This window comes from Dipodomys merriami, unplaced genomic scaffold (genome assembly GCF_024711535.1).
Source record: "Dipodomys merriami isolate MVZ:Mamm:240054 unplaced genomic scaffold, mDipMer1.0.p SCAF_213, whole genome shotgun sequence".
In the NCBI taxonomy this organism is placed as follows: Eukaryota; Metazoa; Chordata; class Mammalia; order Rodentia; family Heteromyidae; genus Dipodomys; species Dipodomys merriami.
In genome coordinates this window covers 396,444-417,500 of record NW_027203527.1, presented here as the reverse complement: position 1 = coordinate 417,500, position 21,057 = coordinate 396,444, and the positions used below count along the sequence as shown (strand labels likewise).

General features: G+C 33.7%; 1 protein-coding gene across 2 annotated transcripts in view; it reads left to right on the top strand.

The window, feature by feature from the left end:
- Window positions 1–21,057, top strand: part of LOC138834374 (A disintegrin and metalloproteinase with thrombospondin motifs 6) — a 209,452-nt gene that overhangs the window by 68,858 nt on the left and 119,537 nt on the right. For both annotated transcript variants that reach the window (XM_070032999.1, XM_070033000.1), the window contains exon 10: window positions 18,450–18,596. In XM_070032999.1, coding sequence (XP_069889100.1) covers window positions 18,450–18,596 — 147 coding nt within the window. The remainder of the gene's footprint in view (window positions 1–18,449; window positions 18,597–21,057) is intronic.

Here is a 21,057-nt window from a genome sequence, read left to right as displayed (position 1 = left end):
TTATTATTTCTCTCATCTCTCTTCCTTCCTTGCCTTCTCTCCCTACCCCCCTTCTCTCTTTTTCTTTTTTCCTTTTTTTGTCAGTGATGGGGCTTGAACTCCACCTGAACTCTGTACCTCAGCTCTTCAGCTCAAGGCTAGCATTCTACCACTTGAGCCACTGTGCCACTTCTGGTTTTCTGAGTGATTTATTGGAGATAAGTGTCTTTGAATGGTGATTCTCAGATCTCAGCCTCCTCTGAGTAGCTAGGGTTACAGGTGTGAGCCACCATCACTTGGCTTTCTCTCAACCCCTTTCTTGTCTAGAGTAGTTAGGTTATTTTGTTGTGATCTTATCTTTAAAATAATATAAATTTGGAATTGATATAAATTCAGGCAAATTTCAAATCTGACTTGATTTAGACACACAAAAAGTTAATATTAAAGACTTCACTACACTTTTAGTGAAGTTTTTAATCATCAGGACAACAATAAGCAAAACCAGGCAGCTCATCATTAAGTCAAACATCTTGCTCAAGCCATGTGTGCTGGTTCACACTGAAATCCTATCTACTTGGGAGGTAGCCATCAGGATGATTCTAGTATAAGAAAACCAGGAAAAACATTCACAAGACCATCATTTCATCCAATCAAAAACTGAGTGTAATCATGTACACTTGGCACCCCAGCTATGAAGAAGTATAAATAGGAGGACTGTGATCCAGGAGTGACCCAGCATACATACAAGACCCTATTTAATAAAGTGATGAAAGTCAAAAGGGCTGGGGTAACTGAGCCCCTGCCTGACACGAACAAGGACCTGATTAAAAGAAAAGAAAAGAACAATCTGGCCCATTAATGACTGTCATACCATTATGCAACTTAATAGGTTCTGTTAGGTTCAATTATACTGAAAGTTTCAGACAAATGCCATACAGTGGGAAAATAATGTGTATATGAAAGCTCTATTATCTCACGTAGTTACGAGTGGGTGTTCACATACACATTTTATGTTTTACCAGTTTTTGTACTTAAATAAGTTGTTAGGGTTTATCTTTAAATCATTTAAGATCTTAACTGGGATATTTCATATGTCTTAGTTGTTGTTTTTTTTATTTCTGCCCATCAAAGAGTTCTTTGTGTCTCCATCTTCTCCTGCTTCCTTTCCTTTATCTTTATTAGTTCTTCTACTTTCTTTAATTTTTTTTTTATTATCAAGCAGTTTTACAAATGTATTACAATTCCATAGCCAGGTTGTGAGGATAGTGCATCTTGATCAGTGTCAGCTCTTCCATTATTAAGGTTGTTTTGTTTGTCTATTTCTTTGGCCTTATGAAGAATTTCTTGGAATTCTTCATAAGATGAGTGATTTCTATCTTATGTGAAAATGTAGAATATACTTCTTGTTTTATTTATCTTGAAGTACTTAATTTTTACAATTAGTTCTCATTTGAGACTGTGCATGGAGAAAAAAAAAATCTAGTGTAATCCTGAGAGCCAGGAGAATGTTTTCATTCAAAAATGTAATTTGATATGAAAAGTTATTTTCTCCATGTGTAGCTGATTTATATTTCTACTCTGTTATCCTTCTACTCTTCTTTCCCTAGATATCAAAGCAGGATGTATTTAGCATATTATATTCATCAATATACCAAATTACTATTTGATTAGAGAAAATCTGTTTTATGGCTGAAGATAACCCTACTTGCTCTTAAGATCTTAGAGTTTTGCTTTCAGCAACTCAACAGGTTAACTTATGATGGGAACTGGGAATGCAAGTGTCTGGAATATGTCTTACAATTAGTGTGTACATTAACAGTGATATTACATCAATCTCAAATAGGTATAGGGTAATTTTTTCATTATTTAGGCTTTAGTGGTCAGTTATTTTTTCCATCTCTTTGTAAAGACTAGAAATTAGTTTCCTTGTCAAATAAAAAATTTGGAGTGTGTTATATTTAAATATGTCTAGCTTCAATGTTGGTTATAAGCCAAAGGCACTTAGTGAAATCTTATAGGAAAGAATGTTCCTTGAAAGATTGTTGAATTAATTGTATAATTGTCATGGGTTTTAGAAACCGAAAAAAATGTGTCAAAGAAGGATGGCAAGAATTCAGCCACACATCTAGTGTATTCAGACTAATGTGTAGCATAAAAAACCTGGGCTCCGGTAGCACATTCCTATAATCTTAGCTAGTCAGGAGGCTGAGATCTGAGGATCAAGGTTTGAAGCCAGCCCAGGGAAGGGAAGTCCGAGAGACTCTTTTCTCCAGAAGCTGTGGCTCAAATGGTACAGTGTTAGCCTTGAACAAAAAACCTCAGGGATAGAACCCAGGTCCTGAATTAATGCCCAGGACCTGCACTATTTTTTTTTAAGAATCTTAAATGACCCATTTTTGCAGGGAGGAAGTACTGGGGCATCATGCTTGCTAGGCAAATACTACATGACTTGAGCCATATCCCTGCTCCAAAATTCGTTTCTTAAGGATGCATATTGAAGTATGTGAAACTAAAGTCACAGGATATCTAAGACTTGCTTCCAAAAGAAAAGGAAAAAAGACAGAAAGCATAAGTGACAACATCTCAGATTTTGTAATCTTGATGATGTATGTTTGTTAGTTCCTTTCTCTGTTAAGTCTAATTTTTTCCACAAAAAAGAATAAGCCCTAAAATTATACATTTTTAAAGATATAAGTAAATTAATTAATTGTGACTGAGTGAATTTTAACTCTGATTTTTGAAAGAATTTGTAAAATATTAAACATTAGGTTGAAAGGTACTGGAAAGGATTGGTTTTGCTTTTGGGAATAAGTTAAGTATCAATATTTGTCTTATGAATGTATTTTCTTTCTTTTAATGCTAATAGTAGGCTTGAATGCAGGGCCTTATGCTTGTACTTGGAAGTTGGCACTCTATCACTTTAATGATGCCTTCAGTTCAGCTTTTTCTTGGAAATAATAGTCTCAAGGAATACGTAGTCTGACTTTGAACTGTGATTTTCAGATCTCAGCCTCCTTGGTAACTATGAATAGAATTTCTATCGAAATTTGGTTAAGAGGGACTAGGGCTTTAACGTAGAGCTACACAGTTGATAGGTAAGTGGTCTAACTCTTTGAGCCATTCCCCAGGCCAGAAGATTTTATAAAGACAAATATGGCAAAGCTTTGGAAAAATGATAAAATTATCTTCTTTATAACCTTCTCTTCTGCTGCAAGTACCTTAGTATCTTTAAATGCTTAATCAAGGTACTTTCATAATAAAGAGTTAATAATAAACACAGTTATTTGGTTCTTTTTTTTTTTTTTTTTTGGTCCTGTCGTGGGGCCTGAACTCTGGGTCTGGGCGCTGTCCCTCAGCTCAAGGCTAGCGCTCTACCACTTGAGCCACATGGGCCACTTCCAGCATTTTTCTTTTTGCTTATGTGGTCCTGAGGATGAGGAATCGAACCCAGGGCCTCATGAATGCAAGGCAAGCGCTCTACCACTGAGCCACCTTCCCAGCCCAGTTATTTGTTCTTTAATATATTTGTGTAGCTTTAGCATCAAAAATACTATTCTTATAATTTGATGGTCTTGGCAAATACATATATTACTTTATATCTATTGTCATAAATCAAGATATTTAACATTTTAATTATTTGATAAAAATTTGACTTTTCTGTTTACAATAAATCTCTTTTTCCTCTGGGCATTGTTCTGATTTCAGACAACTATAGATCATACTTGTCTTTTGTCTGTTTATTTTTTTAAAGTGGAGTTATGTAGTAGGTACTGTGTTGTGTCTAGCTTCTTTTCCTCAGTGTAATATTTTTAAGATTCATCAGTGTCCTTTGGGTATTAGCTGATATTTTTCTCTGAATAGTATTATATTTCATCTGTCATTCTTTTGGGTTATTTCTAGTTTGAAGCTGTTAAGAACTGGTGTGAATGCCTGTAGACATACGTTTTCATTTCTCTTAGGTGATACTGCTGGTACTATTGTTAGTTTAATTTTATAACAGTCTTTGGATGTTACTATAGCATTTAACTTTCCTGTCAGCAATCTATGACAGTTCTAATTACTTTGAATCTTTACTGACTTATGTTTCTGCTATAGACTTTTTGTTTAACTATTATTATTTTCTGACAATGACATTAGTGATGATGGGCAGATTTGTATGTGAATGTCATTCATATGTGTATGTCATTCATATCGCTTCTGTGAACCCCTCCCCCACTTTTTCACTTAGTTATAATCTTTGTGATTGAAAATAATTTCCATTATATATACATAATGTGACTATTTTCTCCTTGCCTGCTACTTCTCACCATTTTTTAATGGTATATCATGAAAGCAAAAATTTTAAATTTCATGAAGTCTAAAGGTTTGGGTTTTAAGCTCATTATTTTTTCACATGAACACACAGTTATTGCAGCAAAATCTGCTAAAAATAGTTCGTTTGTTCTGTTCTTTTAATGCTTTTGTCTAGTTTTTGTATCAAAATTAAGTTAATCTCATAAAATGAATTAAGATGCATTCTGTTTTTCCTTGAAGAATTAGTACATTACGGTATTATTTGTTCTAAACAAAGCTATGTAAATTGTAAGGTTTTTACATGGAAAGGCGGAAGGTTTTTAATTAATATTTGAATTTATCAGCTATGACAACATTTTCTAAATCTTCTAAGATATTTTGGTAATCATTCTATATATTAATTTCAGTTGACTTCTCAAATTTGTCAGTATACAGTTATTCATGATCTGCTCTTAATATCTTTATTAATGGTAAGACAATGATATTTCTCCATTTTTTTCTCATCTTGAGGTTAGAACCCAGGGTTGTGAGTTTTCATTTAGCTTGCTTGCTTGCTTCTGGCCTCTTGAGCTATACTTCTAGTCTATCTTTTTGCCTGTTATTTTGGAGATGGAATTTCAAGAGCTTTTCTGCTTGGGTTGGCTTTAAATCCCCATTCTCCAGATCTCAGTTCCTGATTAGTTATGATTATAGATATGAGCCACTGGTGTACAGCTCTCCTATTCATTCTTGATATTTGTGATTTGTTTTCTCTTTCTTTTTAGTCAATCTAGGTATAAATTATTGTTTTTCTTTCGTTTTTTGTTTTTATAAACAATATTTGGTTTAATTGATCTTTTTCTGTTTATTTTCTATTTCTTTGAGCTACTCTATTATTTTCTTCCTTAAAGGTACTTACTTTGGTTTAATTTGTTCTTTTGTACAGTTTCAAAGTAGAAGCTTAAACCATTGATTTCATATTTCTCTTCTTTAATAAAGAAAAAATTTTAGAAGTCTGGCAGTATCCAACATACATTTTTATGTTGCATTTTACTTTTTTCTTCAGTTAAAATTTTGTTTGTAATTTCTTATGTTGTGATCCAATAATATACTTTTGTATTAAATATATTTGTAACATAGTTAATCTATGTCCATGATCAAGTAACTCTCTTTACAGTTTTATGTATAAAACAGGTATTTTATAACAGCATATTCCAATTTCTCATTTTTGTCCTTTTTTATATTCTTTTCTTTTATTTCACTTGTGTATTTATAAATACATTTTTAAGTTTTATTTTTAAGAAGTGTTATATATATGTATACACACACACACACACACACACACACACACACGTATTTGGTACCACTCCTGGGGCTTGAACTCAAGGCCTGGCTTTTCTCCTGAGCTTTATTGTTCAAGACTAGTAATCTACCACTTGAGACAAAATTCCACTTCCAGCTTTCAGGTGATTAATTGGAGATAAGAGTGTTACAGAGTTTCCTATCTGGGCTGGCTTTGAGGTGTGATACTCAGATCTCTGCTTCCTGAGTAGCTAGGATTACAGGCTTCTGGTGCCCAGGAATAAATTATCTGTTATATCAACTAAAGATAATGGGAAAGACTTTATTTTAGTTCTATTATTCCTTCATTATCATTTTTTAAAAGTTGACTTGACTTTCTAATCTCTATAAATTTATTTTTCCTATGGATTTAAAAAAGTTATTTCTTAGAGCTGTGGCTCAAAGTAGTAGAGCACTAGCCTTGAGTGGTAGAGCACTAGCCTTGATTGAAAGAACTCAGGCCCTGAGTTCAAGCCCACAACTGACCAAAGAAAAACACTTAAAAATATTTCTTATAGTACATGTCCACTCACAATGAATTCTATCAGTTTAAGTTTGATGAAGATATTCATTATTTCTGTTTTACTTTTGATGGATAATTCTATAGGATACATAATTTACAGGGTTTCTCATGAGAAGTAGCTATAATTTTCATTTGGTTCTTCTATAAGTAAGAAAGAAGAACCATCTTTCAACATTTTTCTTGTATTTCCTTCAGTTTAAATAAGATATACTTAGTTATCTAGATTTTTGGATATTTGTCCTAGTGTATGTTCTCTTAAATCTATCCATGGTTTGATATCTGTCATTAATGTTGGAAAGTTTGGTTATTATTCGACTATGTCTTCTGTTCTATGCTCTTTCTTCTAATATTCCAATTACATGGAAGTTGCATCTTTGCATAGTGTCTTAGAGTCCATAGATGTTTAGTTCAAATGTGAGCGTATGTATTTGTGTTTATGTGTATATGCATTTTATAGTCTTTTTATCCCTGCATCCTTCAATTTGAGAACTTCAATTGATTTACACACAAACCTCATCAATTCTTTTTTTGGGGTGTCTTGTCTCTAGATACTCTCCCTGATTTAGTATATCTGTAATAGAGTTTTACATGGTGTTTGGCATCTTTAGAGTTTGATGAAAGGAATAATGTGTAAAATAGTAGTAGATAGTAGCAGTAGAAATACAGAGAGATTAAGTGATTTCATTGGATTTTTGAAAACTAACTTTTCACTCAGAAGTGCTTATAGTAAATGTGAACATTAGTTTGTGTATGTGCATGTATATATGTATATATATGTATAGTCCATATATGTATATGCAATCTTGTTACTAGGGTCAGCTAGAAATCATACTCATTAAATATCTTCCTACATAAATTCTGTATTTTGCATTCACTTGTTGAAGTAAATTAAATACAAAGCATAAAAGGAAAATTAAACCCTAACCCTCATTTTATAAAACACATGAACAAATTGTAATAATTATCTTATTGGGTAACTACTAAATTTAAAAATGTTTACCAGATATGGACACAGGAGGCTTTGAGTATATCCTTTAAATTTCATCTTTATTATAACAAGTGATTTACAGCCAAGATCAGTTATGAGTAAGAACAGGTCACTAATGGAAAGGAGCTCTAATGAAAGATATCTCTTTGTTCCCTTGTACCTTTGTAGCTCAATTAGAATGCTTAATATTGACATTCTGTAGTGTTACAATTTAGACTACAAATATCTCATCGTTTAAAAAGTTATTTCCTATTTTTTTTGATTGGTCATGGGGCTTGAACTCTGGGCCTGGATGCTGTCCCTGAACTCTTCAGCTCAAGGAGAGCGCTCTACCACTTGAGCCACAGCACCATTTCTGGTTTTCTGGTGGTTAATTGAGATAAGAGTCTCACGCCTTTCCTGCCTGGGCTGGCTTTAAACTGCAATCCTCATATCTCAGCCTCCTGAGTAGCCAGGATTACAGGTGTGAGCCACTGGCACTTGGCCTACTAATTGTTTTTAATCATATTAAAAATTTTGAAAAACTTAATTATCATATTTACTGATTTTTTTCCTTTAGTGACAGTTTAAAAGTGCTCTTTGTACTATTGATTGTAAAATGAAGTTTTTGACAATTTCAAGCACTGTTACTATCAAAGACAAGCAATCTTGTTGATGTATTAGCAAGATCTCTGTCTTCTGTTTGAAAAACTAAGCTTGATTAAGATGTAAAAACTTAAATAGGCATTTAAAGATTTTCCTTAGTTGTACAGATCTTTTGTTTGACTTGAAAACATCTGTTATGATTTTACAAAGAATCTAAACTTATACTCAGTAGGTTATGCTTATTCTTTTCATACTTATGAATCTCCCCCAAACACTTAATAAGACTTTTATCCCCAGATCAATAGTAAGTTTTTTTTGTGGCACAAAAATGCATTGTATTACTTCTACAATGTTAATTGGCCAGAAAATGTATTAGAAAGGACACAAAATACAATCACAAATGAGCTAACTTACATATCTAAAACATGAAAATGTATGATAAAACTGACATTTATAATGACAGGCTTACCACATCAATCCAACCATATATGTAGTAAATATGACTTTAAAGGAAAAGTAACATTTGTTAGAAAATGATATAATTTATAGATAGAGTGTAGTTGAGGAGGTGGGAGGGAAGGGATGGTAGGGGAAAAACAAAGGAGGAGGAGGCAACAAAGCTTGATAAGAAATGTACTCATTACTTTGCTCATGTAACTGTAACCCCTCTGTACACTATTTTCATAATAAAAAACTTATTTTAAAAAAGTATTTGAGAATAGACATACATGTCAGTAGGTTGGTAGGTAGATTTTCTCCGAGTTATAGAAGCTGAATTTAATAATTGGTATTGCACATGTTACCTCAGTCTAGATAGTCTCTTTTAACACTGAGAGATGATGCCCTTTATTTTGTTCAAACTCTATTCACCCTTTTTGCCTTATTAGATAATATTTTACATTAATCATCTTCAAGGGAAGTGTATGTGTAGGATACTTCTCAAATGCTGTGTCTCATAGTTTGTGGTTAATCAACAGGAGTCTGTTACTCATGCACAACTTTTTTTGACACTAACAATTTATTGTTTATGCCAGGCACCAGTGGGCTCGTGCCTATAATCCTGTGAGATCTGATGGTCTTGGGTAGAAGCCAGCCCAGGTCAGAAAGTCTGTGAGACTCTATTTCCAATTAGCTACCAAAAAGCCAGAAGTGGAGCTGTGGCTCAAGTGGTAGATGGAGCATTTGCTTTGAGTAAAAAAGCTCAAGGTTAGTGCACAGGCCCTGAGTTCAACATTCCCCTCACTTAAAAAAAAAAGACAAACCCTAAACAAGCAAAAATTATTGTTTACCCAAGTTCAGAAACTTAATGACTAATACTAGAAATATACATATTGTAGATACAGTTACACTGTAAATACCTGTAAATAATACTGTCCTGAGGGAACATGTCCTTTCAAATTCATTTTTTCTATTTTTCTTTCTCCCAACTCTTGATCACTTACTTTAATAACATCTTCCTCTAAAACATTATTATTTGTAGGCCAAACCCAAAAGGCAATGTGTGGGGAAAGGAGAAAATACTGAGGAATGAAAGGATGAAAAAAGTCATATACGATATATTTGACTACAGCATTATAAAGCCCAGTAAAAATGGAAAGAAGGAAGGGAAAGAATGAGAACGTGTAATGGGAGTTAATTTCTTAAAAATACATTGCATGGGGGCTGGGAAGTTGGCTCAGTGGTAGAGTGCTTGCCTTGTATGCACGAGGCCCTGGGTTCGATTCCTCAGCACCACATAAGCAGAATAAAAGCTGGAAGTGGCGTTGTGGCACAAATGGTAGGGTATTCTGCTTTGAGCTGAAGAGCTGAGGGACAGTGCCCAGGCCCCCCCACCCCTTTCCTTGGCCAAAGTTGTAAAGTTCGTTTTTCAACATAACGACTTGTACGGGCAAAAACAATTTTTTTAATTAATATATTTGTGCATCCTTTTATTGTTTCTCATGAGTTGCATATCTCTGAATGAACTTGGATTTTTTATATTTTGATGAACTATTTATAGAAGGTTTATTTTTGGTTGGGACCAGAGCTAGTATCCTAGTAAGGAGGAAATTATTAATGATACAAAAATGTTGAATGACTCAAATTCATTAACCTTATGTTTCACGGGCAGGCTACATCCTACAAATATGGTTCTTATGTGACTCCTCATTAGCTCAAACTACTTTTGACAGTAACAAGGTCATAAATTTCAACCATCTGTCCCCTTGTTCTCGTTCATAAGAAGGGGTTGTGGGTTTTTCTCCTCTGGTTGTTGCACCCAACTTTGAGAAGCATGCTGTTCATTCCAGCTTAGTTACTGCTATCTCCTCTTAGCTGTATTCAGCTGCATTTCCACATGTAGTAGGCTATTGTAGTTTAGGGTTTTAGGCATTTTAAATTGCCCCTAAATATAGTCTGTATTTCTTTTTCTTATTATTCCTAATGATCTGGGGTGGTATACTAGGGGATAAGGGAAAAAAGTTGTCTTTCATAAATTAGAAATAATACATGTCTCTTAAAACTTTCTCTTTTTTGTAGCAGTAGAATTATGAACTTACAGCCTTGAGCTCACCAGTCAGGCGCTTTGCCACTTGTGCTACATCTCCATACTTTTTTGCTTCAGTGTTTTTTTTCTTTAGGGTCTTTCTTTTCCCTGAGGACTAAGGTTTCCTCTTAAGTAGCTGGGATTACAGGTGTGAATCACCATACCAAGACTCTTAAACTTTTGGGGATATGAAGAGAAATATCAAGATACAAGAAGGAACTTTCTTATATCTTTAATACAGCTAGAGATTTACTTGAAAATCTACGTACATGAGAATGAAACAAAACAAAAAGTATTTTTTGTTCATTAGATTTGAGATTTGATTTTAGAGAAATCTTTTTTTTAAAACTACACCTAATAAGTTAGCCTATTTCTGGTTAGAGGACAGATTTTATGTCTTCTTTCCAAGTTAGCCTGATTACTGACCTGGGTAAAGGAGCAATTGATCTGGGCCTCACTGTCTAGGCATACCTTGTAAGAGGTGTAGAATCACTGGAGTTCAAGGAAGACTGTCTCTTCCAATATACCTCTGTCCCTCCACCTCCCCCCCTGCCTCCCTCGCTCCTTCTTCTCCCCTCCCCAAAATTCTACACACATGAATATCATTAACCCTGTATAATGTGTTTTGCTCAACACACTAAAACTTACCATGGAGATGTATTCTGGCCACCGTTGTTTCGTCTCTTGGTCCATAGTTACCAAACTCTCTTTTATTCTTAATTTTCTTCTATTTTAAATGATTATCTTTTGAAGCTCAATAGCAGAGTTTATTTTTTGTCTGTTGGTCTACCTACCTACCTACCTACCTACCTACCTACCTACCTACCTACCTACCTACTTACCTACCTACCTACCTACCTATCCATAGATATGGCAACATTAGTGGTATCAGCAAAGTTCCTTTTTGCTTAATATCTCTATATATGTATATATGTATATATTCCTATTTCTCCTTTTCCATAGATATTTTCACTCTAGTGAATTTGATATGTATGTTAGAATCCACGTTATCCTAATGAAATATTAAGATTATTTTATGTATATATTTTAAAATATTTCACGCTTATAGAAATCTCAAGTAAGACAAAGATTTCCTACTTTCACAAGATTAAAAATTATCAACAGTTCGTAACATTTGCTTCATGTTTCTCTTTCTGTATATGTACACTACACACATACATTTCTGAATTGTTTAAGACTAAGGTATGGACATTATGTTCCTTATTCTTAAATATTTTACCATGTATTTCCTAAGGTACAAAGGATATTCTCTTATGTAATTAGAACCTAATTATCAAATTTGAGGTTTCAACACTGATATATTGTTATATAGTGTATATTCCATATTAAAATTTCAATTGTTTCAACAGTGTCCCTTGTCAAATCATTTGCTCCCTAATTCAGTTTCCATTGCAGTTAGGTCTATTTATTTAGTCTTAAGTCTGGAAGAATTCTTCAGCTTTCATTTGTTATTCAAGAGCATGTATGGAATTTAACTCACTTAGGTAATATAGTACTAAAGGCCTTATTTTCTTGATTAAATTTTCAGATTCATTCATATTTATTTGTATACATTAATCTTGTTTGTTGCTTTTAATTTTCTCTTAGTATATTCTATAATATACATCTGCCAAAATGTATCCATTTTGTAGTGACAGATGCCAATGTTATTTACAATTCCTGACTGTCATGAATAATTTAGCATAAGCATTCTTATATGCCTTCTGAGAATATTTCTGAGATCTGTGTCCAAGAATAAGGATTGCTAGGTCATAATATATCTTCCCATTTAATTTGACTGAGTACTGCTTTGAATTGCTCTCCAGGCGCTGCTTTGACCACAATACAATGTTTCTCTACACTGATGTCAACACTTAGTCCTAGCTAACACTTTAATTTTAGCTCATGGAATAGTTTTAAAGTGACATCTTGTTTCATTTTCTCTGATCACCTAATAAGTTTTACTTCTTTTGCCAAATTGTCTGGTGGCAGTTTTCTCAGGAGGGAACCTATTTTTTTAAAAAATATATTTATTCCTTATCCTGATCAGCCTGTTAGATGGATCTTTTCAAGGCAATGTCAGGAATAGGACTTGTAAATGTCCATTTCACTTTGTGTCATTGTCAGGGAACTATTTAACATTGGCAGATCATTTTAGGGATTTCCCATAATTGAAATATATGTTTAACATTATGTTCCCTTAGATGACTGGAAACTGCATTTTTAGTGCATCTTTATTGCTATTGTAAAAGTGATACACAGAGGAGTTACAGTAATATAAGTCAGATAAAGAGTACATTTCTTTTTTTAAAAAAATTATCTTATTGTAAAGATGCTGTACAGTGGGGTTACAGTTACATGAGTAAGGTAATGAGTCCATTTCTTGTTGAGCATTGTCACCCCTTCCTTTGTTGTTCTCCCACGATCCCCTCCCTCCCCCACCTAAGAGTACATTTCTTTTGAAAAATGTCCCCTCTTCCCTTGCTCTCTCTCTCTGGTTTTTCCTCCCATCTCTACCCATATGTTGTATACTTCATTTTCAATAATGTCTATTAAGTATCACTGCTATATTTGTTCATCCTTTGTCCTACCATTTCCACCCCTTACCCTACTAAAGACAGGTAAATAAACAAACATGGCAAAAGGAAAAGAAAACAAAAACGGCAACAAAGAACAAAAAATCATTTGGACCCTAAGTTCTTGAAACAATTATCTGCATCTGACATCTAGACTATAAAAATATGGAACTCAGAAATTTCAGCTTTAGTTACCCACATTCATTCCTTTAAAAATCTTTTTGATTTTATACTGCTAAAGGAATTATTAAAAAAAAACATATAACCTATTATAGGTTTTCAGTAGATTTCTATATTTTTCTTTTATGTCTAAGTCACTGCAAATATTTGTATTTAAAAATAAATGGGAATAGTTCTTTTTAAAATACTATCATTTTCAATAATTAGGTAATTATCATTACATATTAAATATATATATATAAACAAACTATAAAAATGATCTCTGAGGGAGGTAATGCAGTCAACAATCCAATGAATATCCTACAAAATTAAGAAGAGTGTGGGAATGAGTGAATAGGGGAGGGATGGATGAGAATGTTGAAGGAAGTGACATTGACCAAGATATATTGCATTCATAAACTGCTTTGTTAAGTGGCAACTCCTTTGTACAACTACTAAGACATACTAAAAGCAAATAAATAAAAAATTCATACAGAAACACACACACACACACACACACACACACACACACACACACACAGAGGTTTCCTGTAGCCAGAATTTACATGATTGTACATAGTGGAAGGGCCCCAAAATCTTAACTAGTAGGGAAGTTGACAAAGAATCACCTGACCCAAGTTTTAAGGCCAGATGGGGCATCATAGTGAGACCTGTTTTTTTTCCTTTTTAAATTACATCATTGTGTTCTTCTTTTAACTCAACGTGCTAATATCCTTCAAGAACTTTAGTATATATTTTAATATGCCCTAATATATTCAATTGGTAATATATCCTAATATATTCAATTGTTTTCAAGTTATACATTCCTAAAATGAAATATAACTTGGAATTATATTAAAAATTTCTTCTGATAGTAAAGAAAATATTTTTTCTTTTCATTGAATGTTCATAACACTACAGTAATTACTGGTGATTGCTCAAAAGAACATACACTATATATTTTATAAATAAATAAAAAAGCAAAATTTTTATTAGAAGGTGTACTTTAATTAGATGTAATTTTCAATTACTGAAGATATCTCAGTATTGCTAGATTATAGACAAATTATTGCTTCAGTTTTTAAATTTTATATATTATATGATTTCATATTTTATATATCAACTCATTTTTTTAGAAAACTTGGTCACATACATAAATAGTGATGGAAAGTATTTTTATGGAACTATCACTCATTTCTATGAACTCCTTTTGAATTATTTGTCAAAACAAAATGATAGTGATCAATCACCAAAAATACTTTGCCAATCTGGCTGCTGTTAATTTGAGAAGTTCTTCTTTCAAACTTGATGAGAGTGCATTAGGGATCTGGTATGGTTCCTAAATGAAGTAATTTCCTTTTCCCACACTACATGTTTTCAGTTTGCTTTTCCTTGGCACCATATTTTCTTTTTTAAAAAATTATATTTTTTATTGTAAAGGTGATAAACAGGGAGTTACAGTTACAGTTACAAAAGTAGGGTAATTAGTACATTTCTTTTTAAACACTGTTATCCACTCCAAACACTGTTATCCACTCCCTCATTTTCTCCCAATTATTGCTCCCCAGGTCTCTCCCCTCCAGGTTCCAACATAGTGTCTAGTGAGTATCATTGTTGCATTAGTTCATCCTTTGTCTTGCTCTTTCTGTGATTCCCTTTCCCTTCCATGGATCAGATAGGCAAATGGTACAGAAAACAAAAACAAAAACAGAAAGAAAAAATAGAAATAATTGCATACAGGACACAAAAGGAAGCTCTTGTTTCCAATTCTTGGAGTTCATGTTGATATGCTTCATCATTTAGGGTCCTATGTACTTAGTGATTGGGCTATTGTGAGCCCCTGCTAAGAAATTCATAGACATCTTCTAATTATTACAAATGAGGGAAACCATCCAATCTGTATTTCTTTGGGCCTGGCTTGCTTCACAATACAGTTTTTTCTAGGTCTTTCTATTTCTTTATGAATGGGACAATGCCATTCTTTCTGATGATGGCATAGAACTCCATTGTGTATATATACCACCTCTTGTTGATCTATTCATCTACTGTGGGGCATCTGGGTTGGTCCATATCTTAGCTATAGTAAATAATCTGCAGTGAACATAGTTGTGCTGGTAGCTTTAGTGTATCTTTGTAGTCATTTGGGTAAATTCCGAGTAGTGGGATTGCTGGGTCATGGGATAGCTCTTATGTTTAGTCTTTTGAAGAAACTCCATGCTGCTTTCCAGAGTAGTTAAACAAATTTACACATCCACCAACAATGTAGTAGGGTCCCCTTTTGGCTACATCCCCTCCAGCATCTGCTGTTATTCGATTTCTTGATTATTGTCATTCTAACTGGGGAAAGGTGTAATCTTATTGTTGTTTTGATTTGCATTTCTTTTATGGAAGAGCTGTTAGGCATTTCTTCATGTGTGTATTGGCCATTCTTATTTCCTCTTCAGAGAAGTCTCTCTTTAAGTCTTTAGCCCATTTATTAATGGAGTGGTTGTTTCTTAGAGAATTTGATTTGGGGAATTTAATTTTTTAACTTTAAGTATATTTTATATATAAGGCCCTTATTGGTTGTATGGCTAGTGAAGATCTTCTCCCAATCTGTGGGCTTTTTATCTTGCTAGCTATGTCCTTTGCCATGAAGAAGCTCTGCTTCTTTGATTTCTTGTGTTTTTGCGTCTTTAAGAAAGTTTTGACCTGTTGGCACCATATTGTCAGACTCCAAAGTAATGCTACTCTTAACAAATTATGGATATGAAAGATATGCCTTCCTTTGTTAGATGAGAGAAATAAAATTTTGAAAGCAGAAGCTTGTTTATGAAGATAAAAGGTTAAGGATGAAGGTATATTATTTACATATATGTAGGTATTGCAAAGAAACCCCATTTGACAGCTAAGAGATGGTAATAAATAAAATAGTAGAAGTTTGAGGTCTTTTAGAAAGCACATATAAGGAAAAATATTTATTTATTTATTTATTTATTATGAAAATACCGTACAGAGGGGTTACAATTACATGAGCAAGGTAATGAGTACATTTCTTATCAAGCATTGTTGCCTCTTCCCTTATCAAGCATTGTTTCCCCTTTCCATCCCTTCCCATCTACCCCTCCATCCCCCCTCCCCACCGCCCACCTCTTCCCCGCGCCAAAGTTGTAAAGTTCGTTTTTTGACCAAAATCTTAAAACTGGCTCTCTTAAAATCTCGCTGACACCTGTCTTTGCATAACATGGAGATTTTATAAAGTGTTGTTAAAAGGAAATAATATTCTTCAAGTATCATTACTTGAAAAAAATCACAATAGTATTAATATAGTCTGTCCTGGAGCTTAAACTCTGGCCTGGGCACTGTCCCTGAGTTCTTCAGCTCAAGGCAAGCACTCTACACTTGAGCCACAGCGCCACTTCTAGTTTTCTGGTGGTTAATTGCCTTTCCTGCCTGGGCTGGCTTTGAACCGTGATCCTCAGATATCAGACTCCTGAGTAGTTAGGAATACAGGCATAAGCCACCGGTGCCCAGCCTAGCAGCATCCGTGTGTGTGTGTGTGTGTGTGTGTGTGTGTGTGTGTGTTGGTCATGGGGCCTGAACTGTGTGTGTGTGTGTGTGTGTGTGTGTGTATGTGTGTGTGTGTGTGTGTGTGTGTTGGTCATGGGGCCTGAACTGTGGGCCTGGGCACTGTCCCTCAGTTCTTCAGCTCAAGGCTAGTGCTCTACCACTTGAGCCACAGCGCCACTTCCGGCTTTTTTTTTTGTGCTTGTGTGGTGCTGAGGAATCAAACCCAGGGCCTCATGCATGCAAGACAAGCACTGAGCCACCTTCCCAACCCCAGCAGCATCAAGTTTTGAGAGAAGTAAGGTATACAAAATTTTCTTAAAGTGTACATTGACACTATTAAGCTCATCATGTAAATCTGTAGTTGATTGTTTTGACAGATATGTCAGTCAACTTATGTCAGACTTCTTTTACATTCTAGCAGATGATGCAAGAAGGTTGACTCCAGTGGACTGATGTCAAATGACAGTACTAAATTAGTATTCTTGGAGCTTATTTGATATTTTACTTTAGGGCTATGAATCCTCTCATGAATGTCTCCGATGTGCTAATGTTGTTTCTGCCACCTGAATTACTAGCTTCTCCATTTTCTTCCTTATATGTGAAGATATTCTATGTATTTTTTCCACTCTTTCATAATATACTCATGAAGGCCTTCCCAATCATGTCTTAAATCTAACTTCACTTGTTAATCCAGTACCAACATCATATGTCTCTATATTGTCACAGGGCAGATATGAGTATTTACTTTCATTAACCATTTTGTAATTATTTGTTCTCAACTACCTTTCTAAATAGTCATATAACAATTACCTCGATCTATTTTATGTTCTAGTCACTTTTCCTTAAACACATGTCATAGCACATTATTAGACTATTAAAATGAAAATATATTTTAAGTAATATTCAACTTAATCTTCTGGCTACTTGTAAACAAGCTTACAGTGTATTAATATGCAATGAGTATGTGCTTCTTAGAGTTCTTTTAATTATGGAAATGTGTTTTGAGATTATATATAGCACTAAGAATGGCTGTAGTAAATAGGAAAGAAAGACAAGAGAATCTTTGGGCTATGAAGCTAAAGCAAAGAAAATCCACAATTCCTAAATTGGTCAAGTTTTTTCAAAAGGTGTTTTGAAAACAGACACAGACATCAATTGTGTAGGTAATTATTTTCCTGCAGTAATGTTAAAATAAAGGATTACTGTGTTTGGCATACAAATTAGAATTCATTGAATCATAGACTTCTTTTTGGATTCCTTTTTGGATTTGAAACAGTGAGGCAGGGTGAACAGAGTGTTTAATGGTGGGTTCTACTAACTGTTTCAACACTTATTGTATAATTATTGTTATTATTATTTGTTGTTGTTGTTCATGCACCTTGAACTCAGAGAGCCTGGGAACTGTCCCTGAGCTCTTTTTGCTCAAGGCTAGTGCTCTACTACTTTGAGCCACAGTGCCACGACCCGTTTTCTGGTAGTTAATTGGAGGTAAGAGTCCCATGGGGACTTCTCTGCCAGCACTGGCTTTTGAACCATGATCCTCAGATCTCAGCCTCCTGAGTAGCTAGGATTACAGGTTTGAGCCACCTGTGCCCTCTTATTGTATAATTATTAATGTATCATTTGTTTTCTAAATCTGTTTTCTCATCTATAAAGTGAGAGTTTGTAATATATTTTCTGCTCAGTGTAATATTGAACTGAGATAACATGTATGTTATCTCAGTATATATGTATATATAAATGTAAAGAGAATTAGATATGTGTCATTGAATTATCTGCAATTATTATTACAATTATACAGTTCTTTAGGGGATTTGGTTTGTCTTGATATTGATAACAGCGATAACACCAATAAACAGCCAAATAAGGAAATAAAGGTTATGTGTGGGTTGCTTGTTTTATTTTCTTATTTTTTTGTTTTATGTTTCTCATGTTTCTTCCTCATTAAAACAGTTTTGGTATGAACCATGATGGAATTGGAAATTCTTGTGGGACCAAAGGTCATGAAGCAGCAAAACTTATGGCAGCTCACATTACTGCAAATACCAATCCTTTTTCCTGGTCTGCCTGCAGTCGAGACTATATAACCAGCTTTCTAGAGTAAGTAATCTCTGGAGAGTGATGATAAATTGCTCTAGAAGTAAGCCACTGGTAGAAGCATAATATATAGTGCTTCAACTTTGCATAATGACTAACTTTTATAGAGCCCAGTTATATTTCAGGCTAATCCCTACCTGCTTTAGCATATCATTATGGAAAAATTTTTAGTTCTTACTCAGACAAGTTATTGAATAATCAAGAGGAAGTGGAGGAAGTATGTATGTAGGATTGATGATTCAAGTAATTAGCACTTTTCAGTGTATGGGAAGCAATTTCAGAATGAATTTGCAGGAACATAAATAGCAAATAAGCCAAACTTTAACTCAAATGCTTTAAATTTGATGGTATATTCAACCACATTGGTTAAAAACTGGGTTCTGCAGGAGGACAAAGTATCTACTAGTAACAAACAAGAACAAAACCAAATGAGCCTTTTGAGGAGAAAATGTAAATGACACATCTTTTCTACATTTTGGGGACTTTTTTTTCCTACTTCTCTGGTGTATATTTCAAGAATTTAGTTAAATGTGATGAAGAGATATAAATGAGAGCAAGTATGAATGTGATGCACACAGGTATGGCTCTGTTTAGGAAACATGATATTCTCCTACATCTTATCCACATAGAACTTCTGATTTTGACTTTAGAAACTGGTAGACTTTGGTCTTACTAATTGTGTGAGTTTGGGCATATTACTCAACCTTTTTAATCCTTAGTATCCTAGGGTTTTAAGTAAATTTAAAATAATGCTTACATCATGTGTTATGTTTATAATTATATAATGTAAAATGCTGTAATATATTTATGTAACACGCTTTATAGGCATTCCTTAAAATGATAGTCATGATTATTTTATGTAAGTACAAGGTTTTCTTGCTTTATCATTTCATTATTTCTTTGAACTGTTTTGTGTGTGTTTTTCTTAGATAAGAGAAGCTAAATACGCCTGAAAAAATGAGGCATACATAAAGCACAGACAGCAAACAATGGAAAATCTATTTTTCATTGGCTTGTGGTGTAGTTTATATTCACATAATTATATTATAAACATTTGAAACTTCAGGTAGCTTATACCTAATAAAATTATGAATAAAAAATTTCTTCTTATGTATGAATAGCCAGATTGTGTATTCTGAAAACTTATAATCAGAGTTTCAAAAGACCTCAATCAGCCAATTTGAAAATACCTAGCACAGAATTTTACTCAAATTGAAAATATAAATGTTTAAAATAGTCTCTTGCAATAATAGAGTTGAAGGAATTGGAAATTCATTTCAGAATATACTTCTGAATATCACATTATTTTAATATTTTTAATGTTAGCAACAGAAAATTATAACACTACTTCTAGTGTTAGATCAGATGAAGTATTATTAAAATTAGTCCTCAGAGGAGTTTTTCAATATCTGCTCGTAGTTTGAGTATTGTCATTTTCTAGGATGGTTTAAATGCAATAATTTACCTAATTTTTAAACATTATTGAAAGTCCTCTATTCATAGAAATCTAACCACTCATGAAATTTCTCTATTGATTTGACTCACATTTTTATAGTAGTATGTTAATCTCTGTCATCAGAAAGATGAATTATAATATGCTCAGGATTCTTATGTATTTTCGATGGCAACCCTTCTCTTGTTTATTAAAGTATGACTTCCTTTTCTCTTGTGTCCTGTTTCTGTTTCACAGGCATATATTGCTCATTAGTTAGTGCCTTCCCTATATACTAAATATGAGAGCCAGAGTCTAATACTCTCATGCTGTAAATATTAGCAAGTTGTATATATTCTTTTCCATATTAAAAGTACATAGATGGCTGAGAGATAGTGGCTCATGCTTGTAATCTTAGCTACTAGGAGGCTGAGATCCGAGGATGGAGGTTTGAAGCCAGCCAGGGCAAGAAAATCCTTGAGACTCTTACCTCCAAATAACCACCAAAAAAAGTGGAGCTGTAGTTTAAATGGTAGAGTGCTAACCTTGAGCAGAAAAGCTCAGGGACAGAACATAGGCCCTGAGTTCAAGCCCCAGTCCTGGCATTACACACACACACACATCTCACATCTCACATCTCACAAAGTATATACATGTATGTATATATATATATATGTAAAAGAACCAATTTTCATTTTCTTGCCAGGTCTTGTATAGTTGAAACCATATTGTGGCTAAGACACTACAAAAAGGAATCTCTAAATTTTTGGTAAAATACAGTTAAGAAATCAACACTGGTTTAAAGAAAGATGTAAATTGTTACTAGTTGCAATATTATTGCTCCATTGAATTAAATTAATGAAACAGCATTATTTAATCCTTATTGCTTCTCTATATTTTGTATATATAATCATGATTAGCTTTAATGGGGTTCTGATGGTCTTATCTGCCCTTATCTCATGGAATTCCTCATGGGAATGCATACTAAGTTGAAGCCAGTAATAAAAGAATAAATATGAAAGAAAATGGGTA